The 16,695-nt window shown below is 41.5% G+C and overlaps 1 protein-coding gene across 2 annotated transcripts; it reads right to left on the bottom strand.

The window, feature by feature from the left end:
* Window positions 1–3,078: 3,078 nt before the first annotated feature.
* Window positions 3,079–10,365, bottom strand: LOC118359844 (uncharacterized). Of its 2 annotated transcripts, XM_052482204.1 has the most exons (6): window positions 9,520–10,364; window positions 5,638–6,125; window positions 5,277–5,439; window positions 4,651–4,740; window positions 4,269–4,599; window positions 3,079–3,880 (listed from the first exon to the last, which is right to left on the bottom strand). In XM_052482204.1, exons 1-6 carry the CDS (start codon window positions 9,796–9,798, stop codon window positions 3,876–3,878), a joined length of 1,356 nt encoding a protein of 451 aa, XP_052338164.1. In that variant the 5' UTR covers window positions 9,799–10,364; the 3' UTR covers window positions 3,079–3,875. The 2 variants fall into 2 exon arrangements, with proteins under 2 accessions (XP_052338164.1, XP_035594562.1); XM_035738669.2 differs by having other exon boundaries at window positions 4,269–4,740; window positions 9,520–10,365.
* Window positions 10,366–16,695: the final 6,330 nt, after the last annotated feature.

Here is a 16,695-nt window from a genome sequence, read left to right as displayed (position 1 = left end):
TTACACAGGTGCACCTTGTGCTGGGGACAATAAAAGGCCACCAAAATGTGCAGTTTTGTCACATAACACAATGCCACAAATGTTGAGGGAGCATGCAATTGGCATGCTGACTGCAGGAATGTCCACCAAAGCTGTTGTCAGAGAATTTAATGTTCAGCGCTCTACCATAAGGCACCTTCAAAATCATTTTAGAGAATTAGGCAGTTCATCCAACCGGCCTCACAACTACAGACCACATGTAACCATGCAACCATAGGACCCCTACATCCAGCTTCTTCACCTGCAGGATTGTCTGAGACCAGCCACCTGGTCAGCTGATGAAACTGTGGGTTTCTGCACAAACTGTAAGAAACCGTCTCAGGGAGCGTGTTCGTCGTCCTCACCAGGGTCTTGACCTGACTTTAGTTTGGCGTCGTAACAGACTTCAGTTGGCAAATGCTCACCTTTGATGGCCAGTGGCACACTGGAGAAGTGTGATCTTCACAGATGAATCCCAGTTTCAAATGTACCGGGCAGATGGCAGACAACGTACAGTTGAAGTCGGAAGTTTACATACACTTACGAATCATTAAAACTTGTTTTTCAACCACTCCACAAATTTCTTGTTAATAACAAACTATAGTTTTGGCAAGTCGGTTAGGACATCTACTTTGTGCATGACACAAGTCATTTTTCCAACAATTGTTGACAGATTATTTCACTTATAATTCACTGTATCACAATTCCAGTGGGTCAGAAGTTTACATACACTAAGTTGCTTGTGCTTTTAAAACGCTTGGAAAATTCCAGAAAATGTCATGGCTTAAGAAGCTTCTGATAGGCTAATTGACACTATTTGAGTCAATTGGAGGTGTACCTGCCGAAGAACACCAATCCAACCGTGAAGCACGGGGGTGGCAGCATCGTGTTGTGGTGGTGCTTTGCTGCAGGAGGGACTGGTGCACTTCACAAAATAGATGGCATCATGAGGGAGGAAAATTATGTGGATATATTGAAGCACCATCTCAAGACATCAGTCAGGAAGTAAAAGCTTGGTTGCAAATGGGTCTTGCAAATGGACAATGACCCCAAGCATACTTCCAAAGTTGTGGCAAAATGGCTTAAGGACAACAAAGTCAAGATATTGGAGTGGCCATCACAAAGCTTTGACCCTATAGAACATTTGTAGGCAGAACTGAAAAAGTGTGTGCAAGCATGGAGGCCTACAAACTTGACTCAGTTACACCAGCTCTGTCAGGAGGAATGCGTCACAATTCACCAAACTTATTGTGGGAAGCTTGTGGCAGGCTACCAGAAACATTTATATAATATAAATATAATTATAAATAATATTTATATATAGAAACATTTGACCCAAGTTAAACAATTTCAAGGCAATGCTACCAAATACTAATTGACTGTATGTACACTTCTGACCCACTGGGAATGCGATGAAAGAAATAAAAGCTGAAATAAATCATTCTCTACTATTATTCTGACATTTCACATTCTTAAAATAAAGTGGTGATCCTAACTGACCTAAGACAGGGACTTTTTACTAGGATTAAATGTCATGAATTGTGCAAAGCTGAATGTATTCGGCTAAGGTGTATGTAAACTTCTGACTTCCAACTTTATATGGCGTTGTCTGGGCAAGCGGTTTTCTGATGTCAATGTTGTGAACAGAGTGCCCCATGGTGGCGGTAGGGGTTATGGCATGGGCAGGCATAAGCTACAGATAACGAACACAATTGCATTTTATCGATGGCAATTTGAATGCACAGAGATACCGTGATGAGATCCTGACGTCCATTGTCGTGCCATTCATCCATCGCCATCAGCTCATGTTTCAGCATGATAACGCATGGCCCAAGGATCCCTACATAATTCCTGGAAGCTGAAAATGTCCCATGTTCTTCCATGGCCTGCATACTCACCAGACATGTCACCAATTGAACATGTTTGGGATGCTCTGGATCAACCTGTGCAACAGCGCGTTCAAGCTCCCGCCAATATCCAGGAACTTCACACAGCCATCAAATAGGAGTGCGACAACATTCTACAGGCCACAATCAGCCTGTTCAACTCTAGGCGAAGGCGATGTGTCGCGCTGCGTGAAGCAGATGGTGATCACACCAGATACTGACTGGTTTTCTGATCCACAATCCTATTCTTTTTTTTAAAGGTAGCTGTGACCAACAGATGCATGTCTGCATTCCCAGTCATGTGAAATCCATAGATTAGGGCCTAATTCATTCATTTCAATTGACTGATTTCCTTATAGGAATTGTAACTCACTAAAATCTTAGGAATTGTTGCATTTATATTTTTGTTCAGTGTACATCATAAATTGTTGGGTGTGAACAAGTTTGGCAATATTTCTGATCAATTGAATGATTTTCAGGTATGCAGTAGTATTTCAACTCAGCTTAACAGGTATAATAGTAAACCATAGTGGCAGTACCAAACCAGAGTTCAAGTCATTATTCTTAACCAGAGGAAAGATTCTACAAAAATGCAAAGGCGTGTGTTACCACACACACACACACACACACACACACACACACACACACACACACACACACACACACACACACACACACACACACACACACACACACACACACACACACACACACACACACACACACACACACACACACACACACACACACGTCTTCGTGCTTTTCAGCATTTCATCATGAGTCATTCCTCCCATGGCATGCACGGACATGTGGAATAAAATGATTATAGACACTCACCCTTCCACAATATATCTATGCTGCAGTTTCGCACTAAGTGGGACTACTTCACAGCAGTACATCATTAGAAAATGTAAAAATGGCAACACATTAGTTTGACCTTGGTGAAGGTGACTCAGAAGCAGTACAGGGCAAATAAGTGTGTCACTGTGACCACTTTTTTTACTCCCTGTAGGGACAAAGACACCATTTTAATCCATGAACAGAAATGAAGGCATTTTCTGCAGCTGTAAAATGACGAGGCCGTGACAAAGATGTTCACTTCAGTTCATATGAGCTACTATTCAATCAATAGTAGAAAAAATTAATGAGGAGACTGAACTTTATGTAAAAAACATTCCAGAGGATAGCCCAGGGTTTATTTTATAAAAGATACATCACAGAGATCTGAGATGAACGGTACGTTGTGAGAGAAGAACCCAATGCCTGGGCAGTAACAGCGCACTTTGTGTACAGACAAACAGTTTAAAGAAAAAAGTCAATAAAAACGACTAGACTAACAATCTTCAGTAAAACTGTACATAAATGTTAGCATTTCACAGATATGGCCCTTGCTACCCCCATGCTATTCCTTTAGTAGGCTGTTATTTGTTTACACAGGAATTAGGACTCTTGTTCTGTATATCTTATTCTAATTAAAATCCCAACAAGACATTTCAGACAATGACAAAAAAGAAAGCCAATTTCATATCAACAAGATGGGCATATTTTATGGCTTTGTTTGATCGTGTGAGTGAATTTGTGTTTTCCTATTGGCTGTTTAGTTAGTCCTCCTTGTCACTTTGTTTCAACTGAGCTTGCAAAAAAAGTGACATTTTGGTGTACGTAAAATAATCTATAGAAAGAGCTGTGTTAAAATAGATTAAGGCTTTGAGGTTGGTATTGGCAGGTGAGTCCTGAATATTATTAACTATCGCCTGACCAGGTAGCCCTCTCATACACACGTTCATTTATGTAACAATACTGATTCTAGAGAATTGTTTGAATCCTATTGACCTGATTTTTCCCCTTGGTGAGAAAAAGTGAATGTTTATTGCACCTCAACATCGGCAATGCCTTCCCATTTGTCATGATGCAGACTGAACGTGTCCATTATCCTCTGTGGCTGTAGAAGACTTTCCTTGCTGTTTACATTCACCCTGTAAAATATAATACCATTAGTTATCAGAGAGATAAATGGTAATGTTTTTTTACTAAAGGCCCTGGAGCTGACCAAGAAAATCAGAAAAACAACATTTCATACACTATTGCCCACAATAACCTTTAGTGAGGAACACTGCTCAACCAATGAGAGACGATATTGGCGTCGGTAACACATTAAGTTGCTCTTATATCTGTGTAATTACACTGTAATTAGACTAGTAACATTGCATTAACATATTAATGTTCCTCACTTGAAACAATTTCAGGCCAAAAGAGGTAACAGAGTAATTGTAAAATCTTTGAAATAAAGATGGATACACTCCTTACATAAAATCGGGCTGACGAAGAAATTTGAGTTTGAAATGCATTTTAAGACAGACTTACATTCCTCCTCAGGAGAGGCCTCATCTTCTTCTGTTTTTTCGTCTTCTTCCTCCCCTTGCTCCTCCTCTGCTTCAGAATCCTCCTGGTCTACATTCTCTTCTGCCAACCACTCTTCCGGTCCTGCCTCTGCCAAGTCCTCCTGCTCCTCGACCATCTCCTCCTCTGCAGGAGCAGTCTGTTCCTCTGTGAGAGCAGAGTCCTCCTGTTCAGCAGGCTCCCCATCCAAGTGAGCTGCCTCCTTCTCCACCACCTCCTCCTCAGCAGCCTGCTCCTCTTCCACCTCCTCAGCAACAGTATCAGCAGCAGCCAGAGCAGTCTCCTCCGCCACCTCCTCCTCCTCTTCTACCTCCTCAGCAGCAGCCAGAGCAGTCTCCTCCGCCACCTCCTCCTCTTCCACCTCCTCAGCAGCAGCCAGAGCAGTCTCCTCCGCCACCTCCTCTGAGGGCTCATCTGTTTGAAACCCTCCTTCCAGCTGGAACAGACACAATTATAGTGAGTTAGTACTTAGGGGAACTATAGGGCCTATGGTGACTTTGTAATCATGCATTTGGCCTACATTGCAGTATATGAATGGGAATACAACATTTACCCCAAACTCAGAGAATCCACAGCAGGCAATTAGCCCCTACATACTAATGGTTTAGTAGCAATCTCATAAAAGTTCCCCATGGACACATGCTGGGTAAAAATAGTTGCGAGAATGGATATGCTCCTCTGTACAAAATAGTGCAACATTTTTTGCCATTACAAACACCAATGTAGAGATGAGAAAATATCTATTTTTTTTAAGTAATAACCTGTGACCGGTCCTGATGTACCTGTACATCCGACTATTCATTAAAAGAAGAAAATACTATTAGTACGTCTCAGTAAGTACTATTAGTTAGTAAATTAGTAAGTACTATTAGAAAAATGTAAAACAAACTATTTTGGCTATATTTGAGGGTGACCCAGTCCACTACCAATCTGATATTCTAAACCCTGTGTGAGACTTCCTGTAGGCGTTACCTGGGCGACCTGTTTCTGCACAGCCTCCAGCTGAGCGAGGAGCTCAGAGTGCAGACTGTGGGCCGCTGAGTTCTGCGCCTGCAGACTCTGTTCTACCGTAACCAGCTGCTCCTCCACACTGGCCTGCTGGGCCCTCTGAGACTGCCCCATCTCCATCAGCTCCCTGAAACACAGGTATGCACACACAGTGAGACGCACAGGGAAACCAACCAATACAGAAATATAAACCAATATACTTAAAGTTGCAGAAAGTTCCCCCAAAGAACCCAGGTATCCTCCTGCTTCTGGGATAATTCTTTAAAAAAAAAAGTGAACTTTGGGAAGGTTTCAGGAATTGACCAACCCCAAATACACTACATACTTGACACTTGCGATCTCCACTGTACTGGCCTCAAGTTGAGCCTGGTTGGCAGCCAGCTGTTCCTTAAGCCCTAGGAGCTCTGATGTCTGGCCCTCCAATGTGGCGCTCAGTGTGCCCACCAGCCCTTCCCTCTCCTCCAGCTTGGACTCAGCCTCCGCCAGGCTCCCTGTCAGGCCCTCGACGCTCTGGGCCATCTCCGTGCTCACCCTTGCCAGGCCCTCCACCTGCAGCCGGACAGCCTCAAACTCTTCGCTCTTCCCCTTCAGCATTGCCTGCAGCTGGTTCAGCTGATCCGCGGACACTGTGGCCTGCTGCATCTCTGCCAGCCGGGCCTTCATCTCTGTGTGTAGGGAGAGAACCTGGGTGGGCAGGTCTGAGGTCTTCAGTTGTTCAGCTATGGCCAGGGCCATACCTACCTGCTTCTGGGCCAGTTCGTATGACTCTTCCAGGGTGTTGAGGCGATGCTCAAAGCCGTCGGTACTGAGCAGCTGCAAGGAAATAAAACTAGATTTAGATCTAAATAACATTTTGAAAGCACCTGCCCAGACACTGGTCTCCAAACTAAGGGCAGCTTCTTTCATGATGAATAGACAATTATGGCAAGCCATCATACTTTCTTATGGCTGCACAATGTACTGTAAGTGAGCAGTCAGAAACAGACACTATTTATAAAGTATTTTACTACTCATGCTATTCATCCTTGGGAGGAAACTATCTATTGGTGAAAACAGTTCCAGTAAGTGTGTGTAAAGAAATGAGAACATATTCACCAGGTACTGCAATTACTGTAGGATAATCCTATGATTTAAGTAGGACAATTTAATTCTGTCAACAGTTTACCTTCAGGCCTTACCTTCAAACTCAGTGCCTCTTTGCTTGACATCATGAAAATATCAAAAGAAATCAGCCAAGACCTCAGAAAAAAAGTCTGGTTCATCCTTGGGAACAATTTCCAAATGCCTGAAGCTACCACATTCATCTGTACAAACAATAGTACGCAAGTATAAACACCATGGGACCACGCAGCCATCATACCGCTCAGGAAGGAGACATATTCAGTCTCCTAGAGATGAACGTACTTTGGTGCGAAAAGTGCAAATCAATCCCAGAACAACAGCAAAGGACCTTGTGAATATACTAGAGGAAATAGGTCAAAAGTATCTATATCCACAGTAAAACAAGTCCTATATCGACATAACCTGAAAGGCCGCTCAGCAAGGAAGAAGCCACTGCTCCAAAACCGGCATAAAAAAGCCAGACTACAGTTTGCAACGGCACATGTGAACAAAGATCATACTATCTGGAGAAATGTCCTCTGGTCTGATGAAACAAAAATAGAACTGTTTGGCCATAATGACCATTATGTTTGGAGGAAAAAGGAGGAGGCTTGCAAGCCGAAGAACACCATCCCAACCGTGAAGCACAGGGGTGGCTGCATCATGTTGTGGGGGTGCTTTGCTGCAGGAGGGACTGGTAAACTTCACAAAATAGATGGCATATTAAAAATAAAAACTACGTGGATATATTGAAGCAACGTCTCAAGACATCATTCAGGAAGTTAAAGCTTGGTCGCAAATGGGTCTTCCAAATGGACAATGACCCCAAGCATACTTCCAAAGTTGTGGCAAAATGGCTTGAGGACAACAAAGTCAAGGTATTGGAGTGGCCATCACAAAGCCCTGACCTCAATCTTATGGAAAATTTGTGGACAGAACTGAAAAAAGTGCGTGTGAAAAAGGAGGCCTACAAAACTGACTCAGTTACACCAGCTCTGTCAGGAGGAATGGGCCAAAATTCACCAAACTTATTGTGGGAAGCTTGTGGAAGGCTACCCGAAACATTTGACCCAAGTTAAACAATTTAAAGACCATTTTACCAAATACTAATTGACTGTATGTAAACTTCTGACCCACTGGGAATGTGATGAAAGAAATAAAAGCTGAAATAAAAATCATTATCTCTACTATTATTCTGACATTTCACATTCTTAAAATAAAGTGGTGATCCTAACTGACCTAGAACAGGGAGTTTTTACCTGGATTAAATGTTAGGAATTGTGCAAAACTGAGTTTAAATGCATTTGGCTAAGGTGTATGTAAACTTCCGCCTTCAACTGTATACATGAATGTATATATATTAGTACCAGTCAAAAGTTGACACCTACTCATTGCAGGGTTTTTCTTCATTTTTACTATTTTCTACATTGTGGAAATATAGTGAAGCCATCAAAACTATGAAATAACACATATGGAATCATGTAATTACCAAAAACGTGTGTTAAAAAAATCTAAATATATTTAATATTTGAGATTCTTCAAAGTAGCCACCCTTTGCCTTGATGACAGCTGTATTGCTTGTTGGCAAACTCCAAGCGGGCTGTCATGTGCCTTATACTGAGGAGTGGCTTCTGCCTGCCACTCTACCATAAAGGCCTGATTGGTGGAGTGCTGCAGAGATGTTTGTCCTTCTGGAAGGTTCTCCCATCTGCACAGAGGAACTCCAGAGCTCTGTCAGAGTGACCATTGGGTTCTTGGTCACATCCCTGACCAAATACCTTCTCCCCAATTTCTCAGTTTGGCCATGCAGCCAGCTATAAGAAGAGCCTCGGTGGTTCCAAATTTCTAACAAACTTCTTCCAGAATGATGGAGGCCACCACATTCTTAGGGACCTTCAATGCTACAGAAATGTTTTGGTACCCTTCCCCAGGTCTGTGCCTCAACTCAATCCTCTATCGGAGCTCTACGGACACATGGCTTAGTTTTTGCTCTGACATGCACTGTCAACTGACGGAACTTATATAGACAGATGTGTGACTTTCCAAATCATGTCCAATAAATTGAATTTACCACAGGTGGACTCCAATCAAGTGGTAGAAACATTTGAAGGATGATCAATGGAAACAGGATGCATCTGAGCTCAGTTTTGAGTCTCATAGCAAAGGGTCTGAATACTTATGTAAATAAGGTATTTCTGTTTTAAAATATATTTACACATTTGAAAAAAATCTGTTTTTGCTTTGTCATTATGGGGTAGTGTGTAGATTGTGGAAAAAGGGGTCAGAATACTTCCGGAATGCACAGTACGTACAATTAAAGACCAGCTGGGGAAGCTGGCAAACTAGGAGAACTTGTTACAGGGACTCACAACTATGGTCAATATAGAGCGTTGTAGCAGGCTATTTTTATTCCCATGTAGACAACTAGATTTTTTAAAAAGCAACTGCACAGTGCACACTGAAATCAGCAATGACTGTGTCAAGAGCATGGTTACAAGCAGGGTCAATTGCTGTAAAAATGAATTGGAAGTGGAATATTTGTCAAGTGTGTTAATTTCAAAATGTTTGTGAATCTAATTTTAATATGCCTATATTGTAGGGACATTCAGTGGCAGACCCTAACAAACTATTAGGAGTTCATGTTCCCAAATTGTAGGTCATATGCCATTACAAACACCAACAGCTGCGTGACGCCCACCTTGACGGGGGTTAGAAACAGAATAAATTCGACTCACATCAGTTCAATGTCTATGCAGTATGACATTTGATACGATTTCACAACTATCATACATTTCTAGGGAAGGCCTATAAATACCGCCTGCTAGAGTTTTCCATTTAATTAAAATGTGAAGCTCACATTTGGGGGCCTTAGGGCTCTGTCTATCCATAGGAAAATAGTAAAAAAATATGTCACAGAATAAATAAATGTGCAGAATAAATTAGGAAGGTCAGAACAGTATTTCAATGGGTCAACACAGGATTTGATCACAAATTACTTTGTACAAAATGTTCCTTTGGTATTTTTGTTGACGCATGGAAACAGCCTTTGACGTGCCTATTATGTTTGCCCATGTTGTTATTACGCATGGTTAACTAGGCTAATTACCTTTTCATTTGTCTGTATAATTTCTTCCTGGAAGGACTGAAGCTTCACCATCTTCATCTGCATGCCCATGAGGTTGTCTGCTAAGTAGGTTATACTTTGGTGTTGCTGAAAACAGAACCATGCAGCCGTTGCACCTCCGACCACAATCAGAACGAATAAAATGAACAAAAGCGTATACTGGTTTCCACCTCGAGCCTCCGGTTCAGAAGATTCATGATTAAAATTGTTAAAGTCTTCGTGATTGTGTTTGTTCTTTTTCCCTCGGTGCTTTGCTGTCATTTTAACACAGTAGCGTAGTAGTTAATATAAAGGCCAGAGATGGTGTAAGACCGGTTTTCGAAAGATGTTTGCTCGGGTGCTGCGGTGACTTTTCCAGAAGCGTCGGTCTTTTATTCCTTAATTGATATTACACAATGCAATTTGGTCCTCATTCAAAACCGCTCAACAAAGTAGCGAAAAAAGCAAGTTCTCCGTGAAGTGGTGGCTGCAGATGAGAAAAGATAGAGGCGTGTATGTGGTACCCATAGACTTAGATAGACATCGCATTACTATATCTGTCTAACTATGGCGTCTGTGAGCGCAATTGAGTCCATCTCCATTGTAAAGTAATACATTTTCTTCCACTACATATTTGAGTTGGCAAATAAATTCAAAGGGTGCACACTGCCGCCTAGAGAGTGTGTTGTTAGAACAGGTATAAAGGCAAGGTTGGTGATTTACTGCCACCTGTAGTTATGGAATATTTCCTCACAATTATAATAGATTGGCTGATCCCTCCTATTGACCGCGGTGGAATTATGTGAACCTTCCTTAAAACTATAGGAGGTCCCACCCAGTTGACTGCTTCAAAATTGTGAATGTCCTCAATGGCGCTACCTCATGTTAAAATGAACTTCTGGCACTAGTCCTCCTACCCATCTCTATGATGGTACCCGCTCCAGGAAGAGAAGCATGAGTGAGTGGGCGTTCCCTGTACCATGTGTGCAGCTCTAATGCCTCGTTCACATTGTCGGAAACTCAGGACATCCGAGTTAAAATGAATGTAAATTATTTATAAAAAAATAAAATAATTTGGGGGGTTATATTATTTGTTTGGTTACACACAAGTGTGTCATGGCAATGTGTTTCTTGCATATCCCAACTCCCCCTGAGACACCTGCAGGGTATACGCAGGTATGTGCCATATACCTGCTTACTTTTCAGTGGGCTTTGGGTATACTCACTTCATAATACCCACCATGCGCAGGGCCGGTGCCAGAACGAATCAGTTGAATGGGCATTTGATAGGGGGTGGTATATGGCCAATATACCACGGCTAAGGAAACAGCCCTTAGCCGTGGTATGTTGGCCATATAACACAAACCCCCAAGGTGCCTTATTGCTCTTATAAACTTGTTACCAACTTAATTAGAGCAGTACAAATAAATATTTTGTCATACACACGGGTGTCAGCCAATCAGCATTCAAGGCTCGAACCACCCAGTTAATAATAAAGACGACAGGCAGCTCGTGAGTTTCACATTTGGGGAAGCTTACAATTATCCTACAAATCTGTGCGCCAGTTTTTATAATTTTTATACGTGCATTTTCGTGGAACAGTTTCTTTTCAATAACCGTTTTTGTTTCTCAAAATTGTCACGTGGTTAATCATAAACATCTTAATTCAAATGATAAGAGCACCATATGGACACTTTGATACATTGGCGGGTAAATACATTAGCGCATGGAACTCAGATATAGCCTAGCCCCTAGGTAGGCGATAGACCAATGTCGCAGTAGGCCTATAACTTCCAATGTCAACTAAGTGAACATATAGGCTAAAGCATACAAATAAAAATAGTAGAAAATATCCTGATTATATATGCGATTGAAAGAAGACGAATTTCTCTCTACCGCCTGTCTCCCTCCCTTTTTTTTATCTGTCTTGACTTGAGCTATTGCGAGTGAAGTGCAACATTGTTTCAACTCAGCAGGTTGGCTTGCTCAGGCACGCGTGCTCCATCAACGTTACCAGAACAGAGAAACAACACACATTGTCATTGCTCATATGAAGCATTCTAACCAAAAAAAGACGGAAAAAATGGACTAAACTCCTAAATCATGATTATGAAACGAACCAAAACGTGTTTCTCACAAGTGTAGCAGGTTGTGAACTCTGTAAACGCTTCCACTCCAAGAGTGAGAAGGATAAATTAATGTACATTCATTAACATAAATTAATGTAACCAAATTGTGGAGATTAACGGTACAATTACTATGCCTACTGGTTATAATGGGGAATTGATACATATAAACAATCAAAGAGCAAACCATTTACACAATGAAACAATGAACAGAGCACATTCTGGAGAGCTGAGTGCAGGCATTCTGTAGAGATACGCATATCTTCGCCACACACCCCATCCCTTCTTCCTGTGTCAACATTTTAAATTAAACTAAATACATTTTTCGCACATTTTAGATGCTTTTCACTGACATCCGCAATTTAATAATCAGCTCGATGTATTGCCTCGCGCGCAGGCCCAATAGTTGGCTTCCCAAACAGACGTAATCCCATGTCGTTGTGATTTGAAACAATCCACGTCAAAACCCTTTAAATAAAATCACTCAAAATACTTTACCAGAGAGTTTGGATCGTTAGCTTATTTTAGAGAGGGATATTATATAATTTGGCAAAACATACATTTACTTAAAGGGAAGCCACTATCCGAACAGTGCACTGTGACTGTGCATCCGCCAACTTTCCTTTCTATTTCGCAAGTGGCTGAAACCATAATGAGGTGCTCATGTCGCCGCCCTGACAATGGGAGTCGTTGTCCCAAAGGCGGAAATGCAGGCAACAAGCGTAGGTCTGAATATTATGTCCATAGAAACGCATTGGGCTTATTCAGGATATATTTTGTCGAGAGTGAGCTCACCTCTTCCCCTCTGCTGAAACAGCGCTCCTCTGTCTAAAATGTGTAGCCCATGTATCTGATGCTGTCTGGACAGAATGCCGTATTGACATTCCACATTCCTCCACACACATGGTTTACACATACGGAGACAGAGGGCCGCTGTTTCGCTCACTCTAATGCTTTATCTGAGATCGATACATCTGTCGACGCACATCTCGGTAAAATACATTATCTTTCAATATTTTATTTGGTCGGGCAAGGAGGTATGGTAGGGTGGGTCAGGCCCCCTATGGCCTGACAATGTGTATCAAAGCACTGTAGTTATAAACTGTATCAATTCATAAGGCTGATGGAACAGATCACAATGTTTGTTAATATGTTGATAAACTTGTATTTCCTCACATTTTCAGCGTTGCAATATGCACATGGAGGTAGGCCTACACGTGAATGTTCCAAAATGCAATTGGCAGGAAAACACTGTTCTAAAATATAATTTAGAAAGAGGGGAGATGCTTCTACACCTGCATTGCTTGCTGTTTGGGGTTTTAGGCTGGGTTTCTGTACAGCACTTTGAGATATCAGCTGATGTACGAAGGGCTATATAAATACATTTGATTTGATTTGATTTGAGATCTAAAGATGCAATAAATCAAATGAAAATTTATTTATATAGCCCTTCGTACACAGTCCTCTTCTGGCAGTGCCGGGTGAAGATTATAACAGAACATGGCCAAGATGTTCAAATGTTCATAAATGACCAGCATGGTCGAATAATAATAAGGCAGAACAGTTGAAACTGGAGCAGCAGCACAGCCAGGTGGACTGGGGACAGCAAGGAGTCATCATGTCAGGTAGACCTGGGGCATGGTCCTAGGGCTCAGGTCCTCCGAGAGAGAGAAAGAAAGAGAGAAGGAGAGAATTAGAGAACGCACACTTAGATTCACACAGGACACCTAATAGGACAGGAGAAGTACTCCAGATATAACAAACGGACCCTAGCCCCCCGACACAAACTACTGTCAATAACTATAATGAGTTGCTAATATGACTAGGATAATGCCTTTAGCTGCTAGACAATGAAATAAAATTGAAAGAAAACCAAAAGGTAAGACATGCCTCATAATAAGTAAAAAACGTCCAGGTTTCAAACAATGAAGGAACAGGGAAAATATAGATATGCTAATGATAGGCCTAACTGTATTGGAACGGTAGATGGAAAGGTTTTCCCAACTGGGAGATGGAAAGGTTTTCCTAACTAGCTACAAAGTAGCCTATGTCTACTTGGCAGAATGATATCCTGATTATTTGCATCAATCCAGTGGCCATTTGTTTTGCAAATGCCATCTCATGTGTTACAGAAACACCGCTAACCAAACAGTGCACCTAGAGCTTAGGGTAACTAAAAAAAATCAAAATTTCTTCAAATTTTCTCAGACCTCGAAAGTGGTCTCTTGATGTGGTTTAAGCATTGTTGTGGACTTAGAACATCCAATTGTGTTTTTTTTCTATAAAAGTGTGACATTGAGAGTGAAAAATCCAAAACCTGTAAATTTCTGACTCAATTATCTGTTTCAATAGTAGGCCTACTATTAGCCTACTTGCACAGTACAGTAGGCCTACTTGCACAGTACAGCTTGGGTTGGCCTGACTGTGAAAGATCATTATGGGATTCGTCATTTTAGGCCATTCAAAGTGTATGTCACTGTTTCTCATAAAAATTTTCACACAGGGCGCCTTTCCTATGCCGGGTGGGCCATTTGGGATATTTTGGGCAAAATTAGAGTGTACTCACTTCTCCAGGAGCAATTAAGGTTAAGTGCCTTGCTCGAGGGCACAGCGACAGATGTTTGACCTTGTCGGCTCCAGTATTCAAACCAGCGACCTTTCGGTTTCTGGCCCAATGCTTTAACCTTGAGGCTTCCTGCAGCCCCCTTAATTATGGAGAGCTTCCTATTGGTTGATTCTGGTAACCCTGAAGTGGGAAACTCGTGATCCGACTCTTCCGCCTAGGTTAGCAAGTCAGAAATGTCAGAGTTTCCGTCATGACTTGAACGTGACATTACCTAATAGAAAGCCCATACGTACCCCATTAAATGTATATACTTTTCTATGTATGCCTCAGGCACCGCCAAGCCATATAGATTCTATGTACCCAGCAAGCACATAACATTCGGAGAACCGTATGCTTCTTAGAGCGTGGTTGTCTTATGGTTATATTGCATAAAACCTTCCCACAACTTTCTGGGAATGGTGCAGGACAGTTGCTTAGGAACATTCTCAGCACATTTAAGGGACTTAACATTTTGTTGTGATTTTCTTTGTATTTCATTACTTTAACAGAACGTTTCCTAAAAGTTCAAACATAGTTGCATTTAATAAAAATGTTGGTAATGTTGTAGGAGCATTCTCAAACTGGTTTGACTTTGGGAATGTTCTCAAATAGTTCAGAGAATGTTAAGAAACAGCCGTGAATTTCAATACTTCAGCATAACATAACATAAGTGCTCCTCCATAAGTGGTGCTCCTAGTGGCCGGGGACTTTAATGCAGGCAAACTTAAAACAGTTTTACCTAATTTCTTCCAGCATGTCACAACTCTAGACCACCTTTACTCCACACAGAGATGCATACAAAGCTCTCCCTCCATTTGTCAAATCTGACCATAATTATATCCTCCGCATTCCTGCTTACAAGCAAAACTAAAGCAGGAAGTACCAGTGACTCGCTCAATACGGAAGCGGTCAGATGCTTCGGATGCTACGCTACAGGACTGTTTTGCTAGCACAGACTGGAATATGTTCTGGATTCATCCAATGGCATGGAAGATAGAGGTCGATCGATTAAATCGGAAAGGATGATTAATTAGGGCCGATTTCAAGTTTTCATAACAATCGGAAATCGTTATTTCTGGACACTGATTTCGCCGATTATTTATTTATTTTTACACATTTATTTCATCTTTATTTAACTAGGCAAGTCAGTTAAGAACACATTCTTATTTTCAATGACGGCCTAGGAACGGTGGGTTAACTGCCTCGTTCAGGGGCAGAACGAGAAATGTTCACCTTGTTAGCTCGGGGATCCAATCTTGCAACCTTACAGTTAACTTGTCCAAAGCTATAACCACCTAGCTCTGCCTGTTACGCGAATGCAGTAAGCCAAGGTAAGTTGATAGCTAGCATTAAACTTATCTTATAAAAAACAATCAATCAATTATAATCACTAGTTAACTACACATGGTTGATTTAATCTGTTCTCATGTTCTGAGCAAGGAACTTAAATGTTAGCTTTCTTACATGGTACATATTGCACTTTTACTTTCTTCTTCAACACTTTGTTTTTGCATTATTTAAACCAAATTGAACATGTTTCATTATTTATTTGAGGCTAAATTTATTTATTGATGTATTATACTAAGTTAAAATAAGTGTTCATTCAGTATTGTTGCAATTGTCATTATTACGAATAAATAAAAATAGTCCGATTAATCAGTATCGTTTTTTTTGGTCCTCCAATAATCGATATCGGTATTGAAAAATTATAAATCGGTTGACCTCTAATGGAGGAGTATACCACCTCAGTCACCAGCTTCATCAACAGGTGCATCGACGTTGTCGTCCCCACAGTGACCCTACATACATATCCCAACCAGAAGCCATGGATTACAGGCAACATCCGCACCGGGCTAAAGGCTAGAGCTACTGCTTTCAAGGAGCAGGACACTAATCCTGGTTTATAAGAAATCCTTTTATGCCCTCAGACGAACAATCAAACAGGCAAAGCGTCAATACAGGACTAAGATTGAATCCTATTACACCAGCTCGGACGCTCGTTGGATGAGGCAAGGCTTGATAACTATTACGGACTACAAAGGGAAATCCAGCCGCAAGCTGCCCAGTGACGCAAGCCTACTAGTCAAGCTAAATGCCTTAAGCTCATTTCGAGGCAAGCAACACTGAAGCATGCATGAGAGCACCAGCTGTTCTGGACGACTGTGATCACGCTCTCCATGGCCGATGTGAGCAAGACCTTTAAACAAGTCAACATTCACAAAGCCCCAGGGCCAGATGGATTACCAGGATGTGTACTCAAAGCATGCACAGACCAACTGGAAAGTGTCTTCACGAACATTTTCAACCTCTCCCTGACCAAGTGTATAATAGCTACAGTTGAAGTCGGAAGTTTACATACACCTTAGCCAAATATATTTCAACTCAGTTTTGCACAATTCCTGACATTTCATCCAAGTAAAAATTCCCTGTCTTAGGTCAGTTAGGATC

This window comes from Oncorhynchus keta, chromosome 27 (genome assembly GCF_023373465.1).
Source record: "Oncorhynchus keta strain PuntledgeMale-10-30-2019 chromosome 27, Oket_V2, whole genome shotgun sequence".
Lineage (NCBI taxonomy): Eukaryota > Metazoa > Chordata > Actinopteri > Salmoniformes > Salmonidae > Oncorhynchus > Oncorhynchus keta.
Note: the sequence above shows the minus strand (reverse complement) of the source record. Positions and strands in the feature narration are given on the sequence as shown.

Excerpts from the sequence above, each read along its gene's own strand:
- LOC118359844 (XM_035738669.2), bottom strand. The coding sequence starts at position 9,798 with ATGACAGCAAAGCACCGAGGGAAAAAGAACAAACACAATCACGAAGAC. Across the intron at positions 6,126-9,519 it reads TTATACAGACAAATGAAAAG|CTGCTCAGTACCGACGGCTT; the intron begins GTAATTAGCCTA and ends ATTTCCTTGCAG. Across the intron at positions 5,440-5,637 it reads GTGGAGATCGCAAGTGTCAA|GGAGCTGATGGAGATGGGGC; the intron begins GTATGTAGTGTA and ends CCTGTGTTTCAG.